The sequence below is a fragment of the Jaculus jaculus genome, chromosome 1, assembly GCF_020740685.1.
Source record: "Jaculus jaculus isolate mJacJac1 chromosome 1, mJacJac1.mat.Y.cur, whole genome shotgun sequence".
NCBI classification, from domain to species: domain Eukaryota; kingdom Metazoa; phylum Chordata; class Mammalia; order Rodentia; family Dipodidae; genus Jaculus; species Jaculus jaculus.
In genome coordinates this window covers 41,227,261-41,247,218 of record NC_059102.1, presented here as the reverse complement: position 1 = coordinate 41,247,218, position 19,958 = coordinate 41,227,261, and the positions used below count along the sequence as shown (strand labels likewise).

At 43.9% G+C, this 19,958-nt stretch overlaps 1 protein-coding gene across 2 annotated transcripts in view; it reads left to right on the top strand.

Moving 5' to 3' along the window:
- Positions 1–12,205: 12,205 nt before the first annotated feature.
- The window catches only part of Hells (helicase, lymphoid specific), a 61,143-nt gene continuing 53,390 nt past the window's right edge, over positions 12,206–19,958 (top strand). Inside the window, exons 1-3 of one of the 2 annotated variants that reach the window (XM_045141839.1) lie at positions 12,206–12,317; positions 12,563–12,684; positions 15,410–15,451. In XM_045141839.1, coding sequence (XP_044997774.1) covers positions 12,287–12,317; positions 12,563–12,684; positions 15,410–15,451 — 195 coding nt within the window. In that variant the 5' untranslated portion in view covers positions 12,206–12,286. The remainder of the gene's footprint in view (positions 12,318–12,562; positions 12,685–15,409; positions 15,452–19,958) is intronic. The other variant, XM_045141840.1, reaches the window with a different exon arrangement.

The window sequence follows — 19,958 nt, the reverse complement described above, 5'->3', positions numbered from 1 at the left end:
GTGAGGTGTATAAGAAACTAAAATGGCAGCAGAGAAGTAGGGGAGATCCAGAGCATCCACAGCCCACATAGACAGGCAAAAACGGCTCCAACAGCGGTGGCACCGGGTCTGCGGGGACACAGCTGACAGGCTCAGCTTGAGCCGCAGGAAAAGCCAGGTGAGGGGATTTACCAATCACACTGGAGCTCTTCACAAACTGAAGAAATGTGAAGGGAAAACTGCAGTGAACAACGGAGGAGTGGAGGATTACATGGACCAGCGAGAGAACTAGAGCCACCATTGACAGCCTCCCTTCCCCCACTGCCAGTGCAAGCACTAGCAAGCACCAGAGACCACCAGTGGAAGGGAGATCAAAGCACCCACCACCAGTAATCAGAGCAGCGATCCAATGACCCAGCCAGCCTACTTGAACCCACAGTGCCCCAAAGAGGGACCCAAGCAGGAGCGCAGCATAACTGAGACCATCATCCCAAAAGGTAACTGGGATTACACCAGGTCAGTACTCGCCAAATACCTGGTATATTGGCCTGAACTGAAAGTGATAATTGTACCTTCCATATCAGCATAAATTATATGTTAAATATGATGGGTGGTCAAGATTTGCCATTCTTAAATAAGCTATATTTTGGGCTTATTTGTTGCTTCTTGATTTATAGTGGCTTTGTTTCCTCTTCTGTTATACATTAGGGAAGAGTCTCACTTGGTCACAGACTGACTTGGAACCCTCAACAGATCAGAAGTCTTAACTTCCTTGTGTCAGAATTAAGGGTGTGGGGCACCACATACCCTAAGGAACAGTTAGAGGATCTGGTTGTCATAGTACCTACTCTTGCATAAATACTCTGTGCTGGTTTTCACTGAAAGTGAACATTGTTAAGTTAAATTTTAGAATCTGCCTGTATTTTGTTCCACTCAGCCTACTTGAATACTCTTACAGCAGAGAAACCCAACACCTAGCATCACTTTTGTAGATACTCTAAGAGTCTTGAGAGACTCACTAGCACCCTAAGCTCCTACCCTGAAGATATAAAACATCAGATTGATTGATACATTTAATAATACTACAGCTAACTAGAAAATCCAAGCATTAAATTAATCCAAGCTGCAAAAATATATATAACACAAGAAACACCAAAAATAAAGACAATATAAGTCCAACAAAAAGTATTAATGCATCAGAAATTACCTCCATTGAGAATGAGTTAGAGGATGCCTGAGAAAGATTTCAAAAAAATTGTTATAAATATGCTCAAAGAAGTCAAAGAAGAGCTGGGCGTGGTGGCACATGCCTTTAATCCCAGCACTTGGGAGGCAAAGGTGGGAGGATTATTGCCATGAGTTAGAGGCTACCCTGAAACTCCATAGTGAATTCCAGGTCATCCTGGGCTAGAGTGAGACCCTACCTCAAAAAACCAAAAAAAAAAAAAAAAAAAAGAAAAAAAAAGAAAGGACACCATCTGAAATAAATAGGTCAATACAAGACATAAGTAAGGAAATAGAAATAATAGAGAAAAACTAGTCAGAATTTCTAGCAATGAAGAACACAGTTAATGAAATTAAAAAAAAAAAAAAAAAAACCTCTATAGAAAATCTCACCAGTCGGGCTGGAGAGATGGCTTAGCGGTTAAGCGCTTGCCTGTGAAGCCTAAGGGCCCCAGTTCGAGGCTCGGTTCCCCAGGTCCCACGTTAGCCAGATGCACAAGGGGGCGCATGCGTCTGGAGTTCGTTTGCAGAGGCTGGAGGCCCTGGCGCGCCCATTCCCTCTCTCTCCCTCTATCTGTCTTTCTCTCTGTGTCTGTCGCTCTCAAAAAAAAAATAAATAAATAAAAAATAAATTTAAAAAAAAAGAAAATCTCACCAGTCAAATGGATGAAGGAAAGGACAGAATATCTAAGCTAGAAGACCAGGTGGCAGATCTAATACAGAGAAAAACAAACTGCAGCCAACATATTACTAAATGGGGAAGAAAGCATTTAGAGACATCCATGGTCAAACTCTGACTCCCCACACAGAATGCACAGACAACTGGAACACTCAGAAGCTGTAGATTGTTGCTAGAAAATTTTCAGTGCCAGGGATGGGATACCTTCCAGTGAGTTGTTGGCCAGGGAGGTCCATGATGCCCCCAAAACATTATAGGCCATTGCTGAGGCCCTTGGTTTCCCACCATGAATAGATGGTAAGACCCTATTGCTAAAGACTCCACATACTTGGGCTGCAAGGCTATTGAGAAACCCCACTGGAACTGAGCTGATAACCTCCTCCATGTAAACCAGCTGACAGAAAGCTGGAAGAAGCCATTCTGCATGCTGTTCAATGGGAGAGAGAGAAATCACCAGTGAAGATACACAACAGCGGGCACTGCAAGCCTTATATTTGGCCAGCCAGACCAAATGAGCCAATGGATGCAATAGTGGCACATTTGTCAGGGTGGAAACCAAGTGCCCTCTAATTGGACTGGAGGCCTGCTCCATGGGAGGGAATACATCCCTGATACTGAAAACTTAAAATGGGTAGTCATGAGCCCTAGGGGTGTAAACACCTTCTGCTGTCTGGCTAAATGTATATACTATGCTTATCAAATTGCCCAGTAAGCACTTCTCTTAATATTCATACCCTTATATTAATGCTACTCTCACTTTTGGTAGAAAATCTTCTCTTTTCAGATGGCAGTGACCTTGGGATGACTCAGAAGGGATCATGGTGCTGGAAAGAAGTGACTGGAGTGCTGAGTTCTATAATATCTCTATCACACCTTCCAAGGCTCAGGGTCTATTACGGAACAGGTGGCAGAAAGAATGTAAGAGCCAAAGGAAGGGTAGGACTCCTTACAACGTGCTCCCCCCAGACACAAAATGGCCTGGATATCCATGATCTCACAGTGCCTGACACTACCTACACAAGACCATCATAGGAGGAGGAAATGATCATTACATCAAAATAAAAGAGAGACTGATTGAGATGGGGAGGGGATGTGATGGAGAATGGAGTTTCAAAGGGGAAAGTGGGGGTAAGGGAGAGTAGGTATTACCATGGGATATTTTTATAATCATGGAAGTTGTTAATAATAATTTTAAAAAAAGAGGTAGAGAACAGGAACAGAAAAGTGTGCCAAATACTGGCAAGGGGACACTGGCTATAGTACCCAAAAGTCCACCCCCAACAATACACTGCCTCCAGGAGGTGTTAATTCCCAGATTTCCATCAGCTAGAAACCTAACATTCAGAACACCTAAGTTTATGGAGAACACCTAAGTTTATGGGGGACACCTGAATCTAACTACCACATTCTGCCCCTGGCCCCCATAAACTGATAACCATGCATGATACAAAATACAATGCATTCATCCAACTTTAAAAGTCCCCATAAGGGCTGGAGAGATGGCTTAGCCATTAAGTGCTTGCCTGTGAAGCCTAAGGACCCCGGTTCGAGGCTCGGTTCCCCAGGTCCCACGTTAGCCAGATGCACAAGGGGGCGCACGCATCTGGAGTTCATTTGCAGAGGCTGGAAGCCCTGGCGCGCCCATTCTCTCTCTCTCCCCCTCTATCTGTCTTTCTCTCTGTGTCTGTCGCTCTCAAATAAATAAAAAAAATAATTTAAAAAAATAAAAATAAAAAAAAAGTCCCCATAATTTTATCAATTCCACTGATGTTCAAACATCCCCATAGGCCAAGGTCTTTTAACTGAGGCATAATACCAAAAAATTCCCCAAATCCCATAATGGCACAGAAAACACATTCACACTGTACAAGATGGCATTGGGCATAGCAAAGAAATATTCAACCAATACAAGATTTAAACAAGTCAGGTATCAAACGCTGTAGCTCCAAGTCCAACAACTCTAGTCCATGACAAATCTCCCAAGTCCAATAATTCTAACCAGCAACAAGTCTCTGGAGTTCCAATTCTACCCCTCCAGCTAGGCTACTCACAATCCTGGAAAACTTCATCCAGGGCTGGCAGTTTTCCTTAACAGCCATCTTGTGGTCCCAGCATCTCCACTGGGTCTCCACTGCAACCCATGCTTCTTCATGCAGGCAATCCAGCAAACCTACTTCACACTGCCCATGGCCATTTCTAAAATACAAGACCGAATTACAAACTCAATGACCCTCTCTTTCCTGCATTTCTTATACTCCACAATACCAAGTAGGGTGCCAATTTGTTAAATCCTGGGGGGAATAAAGCAGACTTTGAAGAACAGGACACTCCTTGAGCACTCAGGCCCCTTCAAAAGAGTATACATTCTTCCTATTGCCCCAGTGCAGATCAGCTGGCCCAATCTCAAAGGTTGTAATATCTCAATTGCAGCTGAATGGGCAGCAGTTCACTCAACCATTTTATTTTTTCTGTGTCATATCCCTCTGCTCACACCAGTCTGGTTCTATGCAAACCAACCCTGCACAACTTCTCAGGACACAGGCATAACAGCAAGCCTCTCACATAAACTGCTTCTAGCCCAGTTCAGGCAAAGTTCTTTTTCACCCTCATAAGCCAAACCTCACAGTCCATAGTTCTAACTGCAATCAGGTCTGAGTTTGACAAGAGTAGTCCATCAAGCTGTACTTACAGCACTGCATGGTGTCTCTTAGGCCAAGGTTTCAAATCCTACATTCCTCTTGAAACTCAGCTCCAAAAGGCAAAAGCCATACAGTCAAGTGTCTAGCAGCAAATGACACCACTCCTCAGTACCAACTTTACTGTTGTAGTCAGGTTTGCATTGCTGACAGAAATCACCCAACCAAGAGCATCTTTGGGGGAAAAAGATTTTATTTTGGGTTACAGACTCAAGAGGAAGCTCCATGATGGCAGGGGAAAATGATGGCATGAACAGAGGGTAGATGTCACCCCCAGCCAACATAAGGTAGACAATAGCAACAGGAGAGTGCCAAACACTGGCAAGGGGACACCCAAGCAAAGCTCCTTCTCACCCTCATAAGCCAAACCTCACAGTCCACAGTTCTTACTGCATTCAGGTCTTTCAACTCTGACCAGGATAGTTGATCAAGCTGTACTTACAGCACTGCAAGGCATCTATTAGGCTAAGGTTTCAAATCCTTCCACATTCCTCTTGAAAATCAGCTCTAAAAGGCCAAAGCCACATAGTCAGGTGTCTAGCAGCAACGCCACTCTAAGTACTAACTTTACTATTGCAGTCAGGTTCACACTGCTGGCATAAATCACCCAACCAAGAGCAGCTTTGGGTGAGGGGGAAGGTTTTTTTGGCTTGCAGACTCAAGGAGAAGCTCCATGATGACAGGGGAAAACGATGGCATGACAACGTAAGGTTGACGATAGCAACAAGAGTGTGTGCCAAACACTGGCAAGGGGATACTGGCTATAATACCCATGAGCCCACCTCCAACAATACACTGCCTCCAAGAGGTGTGTATTAGTCAAGTTTCTCTAGAAGAACAGAACTGCTAGAATGAAGTATTTTAAAAAGGGAATTTATTGGATTAGCTTATGGTAGTCCAATAGCACTTGCAGGCCCAAGAATCAAGGAACCTGGTTGCTGCTCAGTCCACGTGGCCTGATGCTGCAGCAGTCCCAACCAGGAACTGCAGATGGTGCTGGAAAGCCTGGAGGCTTCCTGAGGAGCCACTGGGTTTCAATCCATGCAGGTCTTCAGTTGATGCTGGTCTTAAATCCACACTGGTCTTCAATCCATGCTGGAAGGCAGCGAGCAGCTCCAGTAGCCAAGTGGAAGGAAGGAAGGGACTCTTCACCCAGAGCTTCCTTATCTGAAGTCCCCCTCTGAGGGAAGGACTTCCTCCTTCAGTTAATCCTTCCTGGAAGCAACCTCCAAGACCCTCTCGAAAAGGATTTCTGTGGATTACTAAACAGATCAAGTTCACACCTTAACTATCACAAGTCCACCCTTTGTCAACTTGGCACCAAATCATATCTCCTTACATCATACTTAATTTCCAAATGAAAACAGTAACAAGCTAATTCCACCTAACATGTTATAACTATCCCACGTACAACCAGAACCACAAAATCTTCCCCCCAACACAAAGCTTAGTCTCTAATATAATAGGTCTAATATAAGGTCAACAGTTAGCTAGTGATATAATCTTAATATTGGTGAAGATGTGTACAAACACTCTGTATCAAGGTAGGACAGAAACATTGCAATTACAATCCTCATTTCTGTAACTTGTCATGTGGAGGGGCAGAATAAACTGAAGTGTTCTGAAGCTAGGTTCCCAGCTGATAGAGATGTGGGAATTAACACCTCCTGGAAGGAGTGTATTGTTGGAGGCGGGCTTATTGGTGTTATAGCCAGTTTCTCTTTGCCAGTGTTTGGCACACTCTCCTGTTCCTGTTGTCCACCTTATGTTGGCCAGGGGTGATGTCCACCCTCTGCTTATGCCATCATTTTCCCCTGTCATTGTGGAGCTTCCCTCAAGCCTATAAGCCAAAATAAAACTCTTTTTCCCACAAGCTGCTCTTGCTTGGGTGATTTCTACCAGCAATGCAAACCTGACTGCAACAAGGTGTTAACTGCCAAATCTCCTTCAGCTGGGAACCTAGCATTCAGAACACCTAAGTTTATGGAGGACACATAGACCACACCACCACACAGGGTCTTGTAGGCCTGATGGTAGTATGTACATCATCTGGAATTAAAAAAATATTTACTTATTTGAGAAAGATAATGCATGCCAGGGCCTTCAGCCACTGCAAATGAACTCCACACACATGTACCACCTTGAGCATCTGGCATACATGGGTCCTGGGGAATTGAACCTAGGTCCTTTGGCTTTGCAGGCAAACACCTTAACTGCTAAGCCATCTATCTCTCCAGACCTTGATTTGGAATTTGAGTGTTTCAAGTTACTCCTATACAGTTGAGTATGTATTCTGTACTGTGGGGTATATACTCACATTTGAAAGGCAGATAATCATCAGGATGGATTGTGTTGTGACAGAAAATATAGGCAGCTGTAAAATGTTGACCATTACATCTAGCAATGTGTTGTATTTTGACATTTCCAATGTCAATACTAGACATGGTGGCTCACACCTTTAATTCCAGAACTCAGGAGGCTGAGGTAGAAGGATTATTATAAATTCAAAGAGCTACAAACACACACACACACACAAAGCTTTTCCCCAGTATCAACTGTAATATAGTAATCAAACTTATTGGACCCAGTTGATACAGTTTTATTTTTTTTAGTGGGAAGTTCTATTGTTTTTGACTCTAGGAGTTTAGATCTAAAAAACAGAGGTACACACCTTTAATCCCAGCACTCAGGAGGCAGAGGTAGGAGGATCGCTGTGTGTTTGAAGCCACCCTGAGACTACATAGTTAATTCCAGGTCAGCCTATGCCAGAATGAGACACCACCTCAAAAAGTCTAAATAAATAAATTAAATAAATAAAAAATAGAGGTACTCCTTGCCTGGAGAGATGGCTTAGTGGTTAAGGTGCTTGACTACAAAGCCTATGGACCCAGGTTCAATTCCCCTGGACCCACTTAAGCCACATGGACAAAGTGGCAAATGTGTCTGAATTTTGCTTGTAGTTGGTGGAAGCCCTGGTACATCCATTCTCCCTCTTTCTGCATCTTTCTCTCTTTCAAATGAGTAAAAATAAAAATAAGCCGGGCATGGTGGTGCATGCCTTTAATCCCAGCAGCAGGAAGGCAGAGGTAGGAGGATCGCCGTGAATTCAAGCCACCCTGAGACTAGACAGTGAATTCCAGGTCACCCTGGGCTAGAGTGGGACCCGACTTTGAAAAAATAAATAAAAGTAGAGGTACTCCTAAAATGGAGCTCCTTTTGGAAGTTTTTTTTTTTTTTTTTTTTTTTAGGTAGGGTCTCACTGTAGCCCAGGATGACCTGGAATTCATTAAGGAGTCTCAGGGTGGCCTCAAACTCACGGCAATCCTCCTACCTCTGCCTCCCAAGTGCTGGGACTAAAGGCGTGCGCCACCACACCTGGCTATCCTTTTGGAAGTTTTTTTAAAGTGGACTTGGGGGCTAGTGAGATGGCTCAGCATTTAAAGACACTTACTTGAAAAACCTATGGGGCTGGGCATGGTGGCACACTCCTTTAATCCTAGGATTTGTGTGGCAGAGGCAGGAGGATTGCCATGAATTTGAGGCCACCCTGAGACTACATAGTGAATTCCAGGTCAGCCTGAGCTACAGTGAGAGCTTACCTCAAAAAAATAAAAAAAATAAACAAACACACACACAAAAAGAAATCAATCCAATTATAAAATGGGCTATGGAACTAAATCAAGAGTTCTCAAAAGAAGAAATACAGATGGCCTATAAACATCTAAAAACATGTTCTACAGACTTAGCCATCAAGGAAATGCAAATTAAAACTACTTAGAGATTCCATCTTTTTCCTGTCAGAAAGGCTGTCACTAAGAAAACAAATAACACTGGCCATGGTGGCACAGGCCTTTAATCCTAGCACTGGGGAGGGAGAGATAGGATGACTGCTGTGAGTTCAGGACCACCTTGAGACTATGTAGTGAATTCCAGGTCAGCTTGGGCTAGAGTGAGACCTTGCCTTGTAAAAACCAAAAAAAAAAAAAAAAAAAAAAGAAAAGAAATGACACCAGGCATGATGGTGCAGACCTTTAATCCCAGTCCTTGGGAGACCAAGGTAGGAGGATTGCTGTGAGTTTGAGGTCAGCATGAGACTACATAGTGAATTCCAGGTCAGCCTGGGCTAAGGCAAGACTCTACCTTGAAAAAAAAATTAGAATAAATTCTGGTGAGAATGTGAAAAAAGAAGAACCCTTCTACATACATTGTTGCTGGGAGTGTAAACTGGTAGGTATGGCCATTGTGTTACTGTATGACCCAGCTACACCACTGCTTGGCATATATCTTAAGGACCCACTCACTACCTTAGAAGCACTTGCTGATCCATATTTATTGTGGCTTTATTCACAATAGCTATGAAATGAAACTAGCCTAGATGTCCCTCAACTGATGAATGGATAATGAAGATGTGGTACATTTACACAATGGAGCTTTATGCCTTTAATCCAGCACTGGGGCAGGATGATTGCTTTGAGCTTGGGGCCAGTTTGGGCTCAAGAGTGGGTCCTTACCTCAAAAAGGGACAAAATAAAGGGGGACTGGAGAGATGACTCAGTAGTTAAAGTGCTTGCTTAAAAAGTCTAAGGATTGGGGGTTGATTCCCACATAAAGCCAGATGCACAAGGTGGTGCATGCGTCTGGAGTTCCTTGGTAGTGGCTGGAGACTCTAGCATGCCACTTCCCTATTTGCCTCTTACTATCTCTCAAATAAATAAAATAAAATAAAAACACATAGAAAACCACCAAAACAAACAAACAAAGCCAGGCATGGTGATGAACACCTTTAATCCCAGTACTTGGGAGGCAGAGGTAGGATTGCTGTGAGTTTGAGGCCACCCTGAGACTACATAGTGAATTCCAGGTCAGCCTGAGCTAAAGATCCTACCTCGAAAAAAAAAAAAAAATCCAATCTTTATAATGTTGTGGAGGCTACTGAAATTTATATAAACATATATATGTATGTATTTTGTTTTGAGACAGAGTCCTATGTAGCCCAGGCTGGCCTCAACCCTTTATATAGTTTAGGCTGGCCTTGAACAAGTGGTCTTCTTGCCTCCACTTTGCAGTTATTGGGGTTACAGGTGTGTGCTACTGTGCCTGACTCAAAACTCATAAATTTTGTACAGCTACAGTTATTAAGATAATTACAGTCAGAAATGTAATAGGTGCTTACATGGCAGGGATAGCATAGATTCTGAGAAATTGAGGCAGACACAAGTGAAATAGATGAATATGATTGCAGAAAAGGAATTGAAAACCTAAAAACAGCAACTAGAAAAGCCCCAAGTCCTTCAGTACCCATTTTTACTATTACTTTGTTTGGTTTCTGAAAGTGAGGTAACCCAGGCCCAGAAAGTCAAATGTCACATGTTCTCTCTCATATCTGGATCCTAGGTACAAATGTTTTAGACTTTTACATGAGTTTGAGTACCAATTGATAGCACAGGCCATGATGTAAGCTAGAAAGGGGCAATAAGGGAGGGAGGAAAGGGGAGGACTTAAGGAGATGGTATTCCATATATTTAAGTAGATGAACAGATTATTGGGGGTGCAATGGCCTAAGTAATGTCACAGGAAAAGAATGAGTAAAAGAAGGGTTGGGAGAGGGTCAATCAAATTTCAAGATGTTATGAATAAGCCTTATGGAAACCTGCCTTTTTGGATAATGGTGGACCCAGAAGCCACAGACTGTTAGAAAAATTTCAGTGCCAGGGATGGGATACCTCCCAGTGAGTTGTTGGCTAGAGGGGTCTCTGACACCCCTAAAACATTACAAGCCATTGACAAGGCTCTTGGTTTCCTATCAGAAACAGATGGTAAGACCCTATTGCTGAAGACTACATGCTCTGGCTACAAGGTCACTGAGAAATCAAGCTGAAACTGAGCTGAAAAATTCTTCCCTGTAGACCAGCTGATAAAAAGTTGGAAAAAGCTACAGTGCGTGCAGCCCTGTGGGAGAGAAGTCACCAGTAGTGAAAACAGTGGACACTGAAGCTTTAAGTTTGGCTGGCCAGGAAAAATGACCCAATGGATGCAAGAGTGGCAGGTCTGCTATAGGGGAAACCAACCACTCTCTAATTGGACTGGAGACCTGCTCCATGGGAGGGAATACATGCCTGGTACTGAAAACCTAAGGAAAAGCCCATGGTAAGGGAGGTCATGAGCCCTAGGAGTATAACGCTTGCTCTTCTCTGGCTAAATGCATACAGTATGCCCACCAAACTGCTCTGTAGTATTTTCTTTTCTTTTCTTTTTTTTCCCTGAGGTAGAGTTTCACTCTAGCCCAGGCTGACCTAGAACTCAATATGTAGTCTCATGGTAGCCTTGAACTCTCTGTGATCCTCCTACCTTATCTTTTCGGATGGTGGTGACTGCTGGGATGACCCAAAAGTCATCATAGTACTGAGAAGTGACAGAGGAGTATTCTATCATACCTTCCAAAGCTTAGGGTCCATTGTGGAAGAGGTGGCGAAAGAATGAAAGAGCCAAAGGAAGGGTAGGACTGCTTACAACACAATCGTTCAGACACAAATTTGTCTCAATATCCAAGACCTCACAGTGCCTAGTACTACCTACACAAGACCCTCAAAATAGGAGGAAAAGATGATGACAGCAAAAGAAAAGACTAATTGAGAGAAGGAGGGGATATGATGGAGATTGGGTTTGTGAAGGGCAAAGTGAGGGAGATAATGGTTTATTGTCTATAATAATGGACATTTCCAATAAAAAGTGTTAAAAAAATTTTTGGGGGGTCAGGGTATCATGGACTGAGGATTCCTAGAACAAGTCCATACTTGAGGATGACACTGAACTTTATGCCATCCATATGCAGGGTGTATACCGTGCTGGGGATGGAACCCAGGGCTCCTAGCATGCTACCACCTGGACTACATCATGTGCCCTACTTCCTGAGTCGTAGTTCTTCTGCTGGTCTCATCAGTGCATTAGCTTTAGTTTACCCTACCTAACTTTAACTTGGCCACGTTAATTCCTCTTTCTCAACTCACTCTCGTTTGGGTCATTTAGGGGAGGATTTTCACGCAAAATGTGAAGTACACTCTGAGCTCCTCGCCTCGACCCTCACTCACCATCACGTTTTCTATCTAAAAGGATCGTCTACTGGGAGTTTTGTTTTCTTTTTCTTCTTTCTCTTTTTTTTTGATTTTTCGAGGTATGGTTTCACTCTAGCCCAGGCTGACCTAGAATTCACTATGCAGTTTTAGGGTGGCCTTGCCCAAGGCGACCTTCCTACCTCTGCCTCCTCAGTGCTGGGATTAAAGGCGTGCGCCACCACGCCCGGTTAGAGGGCTTTCAATCGCACCAGTTTAGTGTTGAGGGCTATTCTGAGTAGTTCGGGACTATTTCCGAATAAAAGCGGTTAGGGCGTCCCGGATAGTCCTGCCTACTCGCCAACCTCACGGGGTACGAGGGACGCTGGAGCCGACCAAGCACGCTTTACCTGAGCCGCGTCCAGGTAAAAAGCTCACGCTCTGGCTAGGCGGGGCTCTGCGTCAAATCTCGTGAGCCCGGCCCGCGGTGGGCGGGGAGCGGGAAGTATCGCGAGATGATGGATTTTCCCGCGAAGCAGAAGCGCGGGTTTTTTCTCTGGTCAGGGTCTTAGCCAGAGGCGGCGGCGTGAGGGGCGAGCGCGCGGCGATTCGGGCGTGGAGAGGCGCGGGCCGGTCTCCCGCTGGGCTCGAGTGCAGTCATGCCGGCCGAGCAGCCCGAGAGCAGCGGCGGTGAGTGACGAGCGGACTGCGCCAGCAGCGGGAGGGACCCGACCCCCGGGCGCCGAGGGCAGAGCGGAGGGCGCTGCCCCCGCGCCGAGGCCGCACGCTCCTCGGGGTCCGAGCTCACCCTCGGAGGAGGTGCTGCGCCCCGCGGGCTTGCGCCCTTGCTTCCTTCGCGCTCCGGCCAGGAGCGAGGCTGCCTGGCGTCGGTGTGGAGGAGTGGGCGGCTTTTCTAAACTGCCTTACCCTCGTAGGGTCCCCCGCTGCAGACACAGTGGACCCGGCCGGGGAGGTGGTGATTACCGCTGCCATGCTGGAGGAGGAGGAGCAGCTCGAGGCAGCTGGACTGGAACGAGAGCGGGTGATGTTAGAGAAGGTAAAGCTTGGAGTCGTGGTCATCACTGGCGACGCCTGCAGGGACCCGAGCCTTTCCCGTGGTGGCCCGTGACCAATGGCATGTTCATGAACTTCGGAAGAGCTTTGTTGTTGTGTGGCTTTCTCTGTTTACAGATGTAATCTTTGAGAAATCTTGGCACTGGTTTTGAATGATAGGTTTCTGTAAAATGTAGTCAGGAGAGCATCACAAAGTGGTCTTACCACTGTGAAGAGGGCATTTCTAGTTGGGTTGTGTTTTGTTTTGTCCTCCATCCTCTCACCCCGCCCCTTGCCCGCAGGGTCTCATTACAGCCCAGGCTGACTAGGAACCTGCTCTGCAGTCAGTCCCAGGCTGAATTCGAACCTTTGTAATCTAATTGCCTTAGCTCGCTTCGGAGTGGGGAGTAAAGGTACCACCATTCTGGGCATTAACCATTATACTATTCTACTTTATTTATTTATTTACTTTGGGTTTTCTGAGGTAGAGTCTCTAGCCCAGGCTGACCTGGAATTCACTGTTCTCTATGTAGTCGCATGGTGGCCTTGAACTCACAGCCATCTTCCTACTTCTGCCTCCTGAGTGCTGGGATAAAAGGCGTTGTTGGGCTGGAGAGATGGCTTAGCGGTTAAGTGCTTGCCTATGAAGCCTAAGGACCCCGGTTCGAGGCTCGGTTCCCCAGGTCCCACGTTAGCCAGATGCACAAGGGGGCACACGCGTCTGGAGTTCGTTTGCAGAGGCTGGAAGCCCTGGCGCACCCATTCTCTCTCTCCCTCTATCTGTCTTTCTCTCTGTGTCTGTCACTCTCAAATAAATAAATAAATAAATTTTTTTTAAAAAAAAAGGCGTTGTGCTACCATACCTAGTCTTATACTTATTTTATTTATTTACTTGGCTGAGGAGGATAGGGAGAAAATGGGTGGACTACGGTCTCTAGCCATTGCAGACAAATTCCAGACACAGGTGCCACATTGTACATCTGGCTTATGTGGGTACTGGGGAATTGAACCTGGGTCATTGGCTTTGCTGGAAAGTGCCTTAACAGCAGAGCCAGCTCTGCAGCCTGTTATACTTTCAAAATCAATTGTAAATACTTTGTCACCTAAATAGAACAATATTCCTTACTTTAAATTTTTGTGGTCATATTGTATGTAGCCCAGGCTGACTTTGAATTTGTGGGTGGTTTTACTGCCTCGGTACACCTGCACATAATTGTCATTTTTATTTTATTAAAAAAAATATATTTTTATTTGACAGAGAAAGAGGGAGAATGTGCCCCAACCACTGCAAAAGAACTCTGGATACTTGTGCCCTCTTGTGCATCTGGCTAATGTGGGTCCTGGAGAATCCAGCCTGGGTCCTTTGGCTTTCCAGGCAAACTCCTTAACTGCAAAGCCATCCCTCAAGCCGTATTTTATTTTTTGTGAAGTAGGGTTTCACTCTAGTTCAGGCTGCCCTGGAGTTTTCTATGTAGTTGTGGGGTGGCCTCGAACTCAGTGATCCTCCTACCTCTGCCTCCTGAGTGCTGAGATTAAAGGCGTGCGTCACCACACCCAGCTTCATTTATATATTTTTAACATTTTTTATTTATTTGCACACAGCCAAAGTGAATGGCTGCACCAGAGTTTGTTTACAGTGGCAGAAAGCCCTAATGTGCCCATATACACACATACTCTCTACTTGCAAAAAAAAAAAAAAAGAAAATCTTGAAGAAAAAAAAGAATGAGAGGTACTCTTTGGATATTGGTATTTTCTACCTAAGTGATGAACGACTTTTTTTTTTTTTTTTTTTTTTTTTGAGGTAAGTTCTCACTGTAGTCCAGGCTGACCTGGAATTCACTCTGTATTCTTTCTTAGGGTGGTCACCATCTCAAGGTGTTCCTCCTACCTCAGCCTCTTAAGTGCTGGGATTAAAGGCATGTGCCATCACACCCGGCTTTTTAAACAAATATTTTATTTTTATTTATTTGACAAAGAGGGAGAGAGAAAGAGAGAAAATGAGCACTCCAGGGCCTCTAGCCACTGAAAATGAACTCCAGCTGCATGCGCCCCCTTGTGCATCTGGCATCTGGCTGATGTGGGTCCTTTGGCAATCCTTCCAGCCTCTAGCTGTTTTTTTTTTTTTTTAATTGACAACTTCCATGATTGTAAGCAGTATCCCATGGCAATTCCCTCCCTCTTCCCACTTTCCCCTTTGAAACTCCATTCTCCTTCATGTCCCTTTCCCCTCTCAATCAGTCTTGCTTTTATTTTGATGTCATCATCATTTCTTCCAATTATGATGGTCTTGTGTAGATGGTATCAGGCACTGTGAGGTCATGGATATCCAGGCCATTCTGTGTCTGGAGGAGCATGTTGAAAGGAGTCCTATCCTTCCTTTGGCTCTTACATTCTTTCTGCCACTTCTTCTGCTATAGACCCTGAGCCTTGGAAGATGTGATAGAGATATTGCAGTGCTGAGCACTCCTCTGTTACTTCTCCCTGTTTTTTTTTTTTTCTTCTTATTTATTAGAGAGAAAGGGAGGAGAGAATGGGTATGCCAGGGCCTCCAGTCAGTGCAGATGAACTCCAGAAGCATGTGCCACCTTATGCGTTTGTCTTACATGGGTCCTGGGCACTTGAACCTGGGTCCTTAGGTTTTGTAGGCAAGCACCTTAACAGCTAAATCATTTCTCCAGACCTTTTGCAGTTCTTGAATAAATAGGTGGCTTATATTCTTCCTTTATAGATGAGGAAACATTCTCATAAAAGATCACTTGAGCCCCTGCAGGTAGGTAGAGCCAAGATTCAAATATATACTGCGTAGTTCAATAATTCACACATTTTTTTTAAAAAATCTTAAATATTTATTAACATTTTCCAAGATTATAAAAAAATATCCCATGATAATTTCCTCCCCTCCCCCTGACACTTTCCCCTTTGAAATTCCATTCTCCATCATATTACCTCCCCATCTCAATCATTGTACTTACATATATACAATATCAACCTATTAAGTACCCTCCTCCTTTAATTCACACATTTTTAAAAATACTATTGACAACTGCCTTAAGTTTAGACAATAAACCATAATGATTTTCTTCCACCCCCTCCTCTTCTTCTCCCTTTTCAATAAGTCTACCTTTTTTTTTTTTGGTTTTTCGAGGTAGGGTCTCACTCTAGCCCAGGCTGGCCTGGAATTCACTATGTAGTCTCATGGTGTCACTGAACTCACGTTGATTCTCCTGCCTCTCTGCCTCCTGAGTGCTGGAATTAAAGGTGTGTGTGACCACGCCTGGTGCAATATCTACTTTTTTTTTAAAAGCAGTTTTTATTATTTATTTATTTTCTCATCTACTTAAGAGAGAGAAAGAGACAGGTAGAGAGAGAGAATGGGTGTGCCAGGGCTTCTAGTCACTGCAAACGAACTCTAGACGCATGCACCATTATGTGTATCTGGCTTAATGTGGCTACTGGGGAATCAAACCTATATTCTTAGGCTTCACAGGCAAGTGCCTTAACTGGTATCCCATCTCTCCAGCCCAATTCTGCTGTTTTTTTTTTGTTTGTTTGTTTTTTGTTTTTTGAGGTAGTGTCTTGCACTAATCCAGGCTGATCTGGAATTCACTGTGTAGTCTCAGGGCGTCCTCGAACATGGTGCTCCTTCTACTTCCCACATAGTGGGATTAAAGGTTGTGCCACTATGCCTGACTCTTAGTCTATTAATTTTTAAAAATTTAATTTGAGAGAAGAGAGAGAGGCAGATAGAGAAAGGGCACACCAGGGCTTCTAACCACTGCAAATGAACTTTAGACATATGTGCCACCTTCTGGAGCTACCTTGGGTACTGGGAAGTCAAACCTGGGTGGGTCCTTGGGCTACACAGGTAAGCACCTTAACCTCAAGGCTTTTTTTCCAGCCCTTATTTTGATGTCATTACCCCCCACCCACCCATGAAAGTCTTGTGAATGTAGTGCCAGGTACTATGAGGTTGCACTATAAAAAGTTTTATTTAGGAGCTGCAGAGATGGCCCAGTGGTTAAGGTGCTTGCCTATAAAGCCAAACTCTCTGGGCTTGATTCCTCTGTAACCAGGTAAAGCCATATGCACAAAATGGCCTGTGCAGCTACAAAGGCTAGAGGGCCTAGAATGCCTTTTCTCTTGCTCTCTTTTTCAGGAAATAAATAAAAATTAAAGGAAAATAAAAACACGGTCTGGAGAGGTGGCTTAATGGTTAAGGTGCCTGCTTGCAAGACCTAACTACCTGGGTTCAGTTCCCCAGTACCCCGGTAAAGGCAGATACACAAAGTGGCACATCCATCTGGAGTTTGTTTGCAGTCATTAGAGGCTTTGCCATGCCCATTTTCTCTCTCTGCTTGCAAATTAATAAATACCTTTTTTTTAAATTTATTTTTTGTTTTCCTAGGTAGGGTCTTGCTGTATCTCACGCTGACCTGAAATGCAGTATGTAGTATCAGGCTGGCCTCAAACTCCCAGCTATCCCCTTACTTGTGTCTCCTGAGTGCTGGAAATAAAGGTGTGGTTGGGTCTAGCTCATGGGTCTAGCTCACATACATTTCTTTTGTTTTGTTTTGTTCTTTTAGTTTTTGAGGTAGGTTCTCGCTCTAGCCCAGGCTGACCTGGAATTCACTCTGTAGTCTCAGGGTGGTCTTAAACTCCTGGTGATCCCTCCTATCTCTGCCTCCCAAGTGCTGGGATTAAAGGTGTGTGCCACCACACCTGGTACTTTTTTTGTGTGTGTATCACTTCCTTTTATTTTTTATAGGCTGTGCACGTAGAATTTAGTAGATAATCAGTAAATGTATTGAATAGGTAATGATAAAGAATATCTGGCAGCACTCAGAAGGTTGGAAGGTAGGAGGATTGCTGAATGTTCTAGGCCACCCTGAGACTACAGAGTGAATCCCAGGTCAGCCTGGGTCAGAGTGAGACCCCATCTTGAAAAACTAAAAAAAAAAAAAAAAAAAAAAAGAATATTTGGGACTAGAGAGATGGATCAGTGAATTTTAGAGGTACTTGCTTACAAAGCCTAATGGCTTGGGTTCAATTTCCCAGTACCTACGTAAAGCCAGATTAATGAAGTGGTGCATGTGTCTGGAGTTTGCGTTGGCAGGAGACCCTGGTGCACCTGTTTATTCCCTCTCTCAGTGCAAACAAGAAAAATATTTTAAAAACCAGGCATGGTAGCACACCCAGCACTCCCAAGAAGCAGAGGTAGGGGGATTGCCATGAGTTTGAGGACAGCTTGGGACTGCTTAGTGAAGTCCAGGTCAGCCTGGGCTAGAGTGACTCTGCCTCAACCCTTCACCCCCCCCCAAAAAAAAAAATGATGTGAAGAAAGACTGAGACTACATAGTCAATTTCAGGTCAGCCTGGGCTAGAGTGAAACCCTACCTTGAAAAACCAAACAAATAAAACAGATGACTTGATTTTAGTGACTTCCTCCTCCTACTCTAGCTGGGGATCAAACAGGTTCCCATATGCCTATGGGTATGATCTTCCAACTGAGCTACATTCTCAACCATCCTAATGACACTTAAAGCTTATGAACAAGCATTTTGTAGTAAGTCCTAAATGTGTTGGAATTGTTACTCCTGGGGAATGGGCATGGTGTTTGTAGCTGTTATTTGCATTTTATTTTATTTATTTAATTTTTTTTCACTCTAGCCCAGGCTGACCTGGAATTCACTATGTAGTTTCAGGGTAGCCTTGAGCTCATGGCAATCCTCCAACCCCTGCCTCCCAAGTGCTGGGATTAAAGCCCTGTGCCACCATGCCTGACTTATTTGCGTTTTAGAATCCAGTATATTTTATATTTTATTTATTTATTTATTTTCAAGGTAGTGTCTTCCAGGCTGGCCTGGAAATCAGTGATTCTACTACCTCTGCTCATCAGTACCCCTGGTGCTGGGATTAAAGGTGTATGTCACCACACACCCAGTCCCAGCATAATTAAAAATTTTTATGTATTTATTTTTGCTTTTTTGAGGTAGGGTCTCACACTATCTCCAAGTTGACATGGAATTCACTCTGTAGTCTCAGGGTGGCCTCCAACTCAACGGCAGTCCTCCTATCTCTGCCTCCCAAGTACTGTATGCACCACCATGCCCGGCCTTATTCATGTATTTATTTGAAAGCAGAGAGCAATAGAAGAGAGATAGAATGAACTACAGGTGCATTTGCCACTTTGTGCATCTGGATTCTTGTGGGTACTGGGGAATTGAACCCAGGTCATAGGCTTTGCAGGCAAATGCTTTAACTACTGAGCCAGCTCTCCAACCCTCTAGTGTAATTTTGAATTCACATTAAATCCACTAAATTTTTGTACTTGAATCTTAAACAAAGTTATTAGCTCTGTGACTAGAAAATTCTTTTTTAAAATCTCATCCATTAAAATCTCAAAAGATTAAAAATAAAATATGTCTATGAAGGTCAAAGCACTTACTGTAGGAAAGTAAAGGTGCTTTCTTTGGTGGAGGGGAACTGTATTTATAGGCATATATTTAGAAGTTCTTAAGGAGGGAAAAGCTGGTTTAAGTTCTTTAAACAGAAGCGTGTACTTGGCTTAGTTGCTAGTCTTTCGAAGAGCCTGGGAAATGACTGATATTTATATGCCACCACTCTCTTTTTTGTCTTTTAACGTGTACATTTTCCTTTTTAAAATCTTTTTATTTTGTGATTTTTTATTTTTTGCTTTGTTATCATGAAAAATAAGTTGCTGAATGCATTTTGAAGCCCTGAAGCCAGTGTATCATTATCAATGCATTTCATGGAGTCTGAAGTAACTTAAGAATTCCTCTGCTATGAAAAATTACCATGTCCTTCAGCATGAACCTGAAAGTCCTGCCAGAAATCAACTTTTGGATAGGAAGTGTGTAACTGACGTTACCCTCAAAGGTTTTCTCCCAAACACTCCCTACAAATAATCCACTTTAAAAGATGCAATTTTCACATCTTCAAACTATCAAACTATGCAGTTCCTGCCCAGGCTTAGGCTATTTTTCTTTTAATGTGGGAAAGAAAGGCAGCAAGACCCACACATAGCTCTTCCTGTGCTCCTCTCCCGCATGAGATGGGCAGGATTCTGACTCTTGGGCCAAATGGCTGAGATTAAGGATTGACACAGGAAAGCAGATGGGCAGGAGAAGATCTCATGGCCTTTACAGTAACTCAAGTGTCCCATGCCTCTCTTCCCTCCACCCGACACTACTGTTCCATTTTCCAGACAGGCACCTTAGCTGTTTAAGATCCAGCTCATAGCAATTGGGAAGACCTGA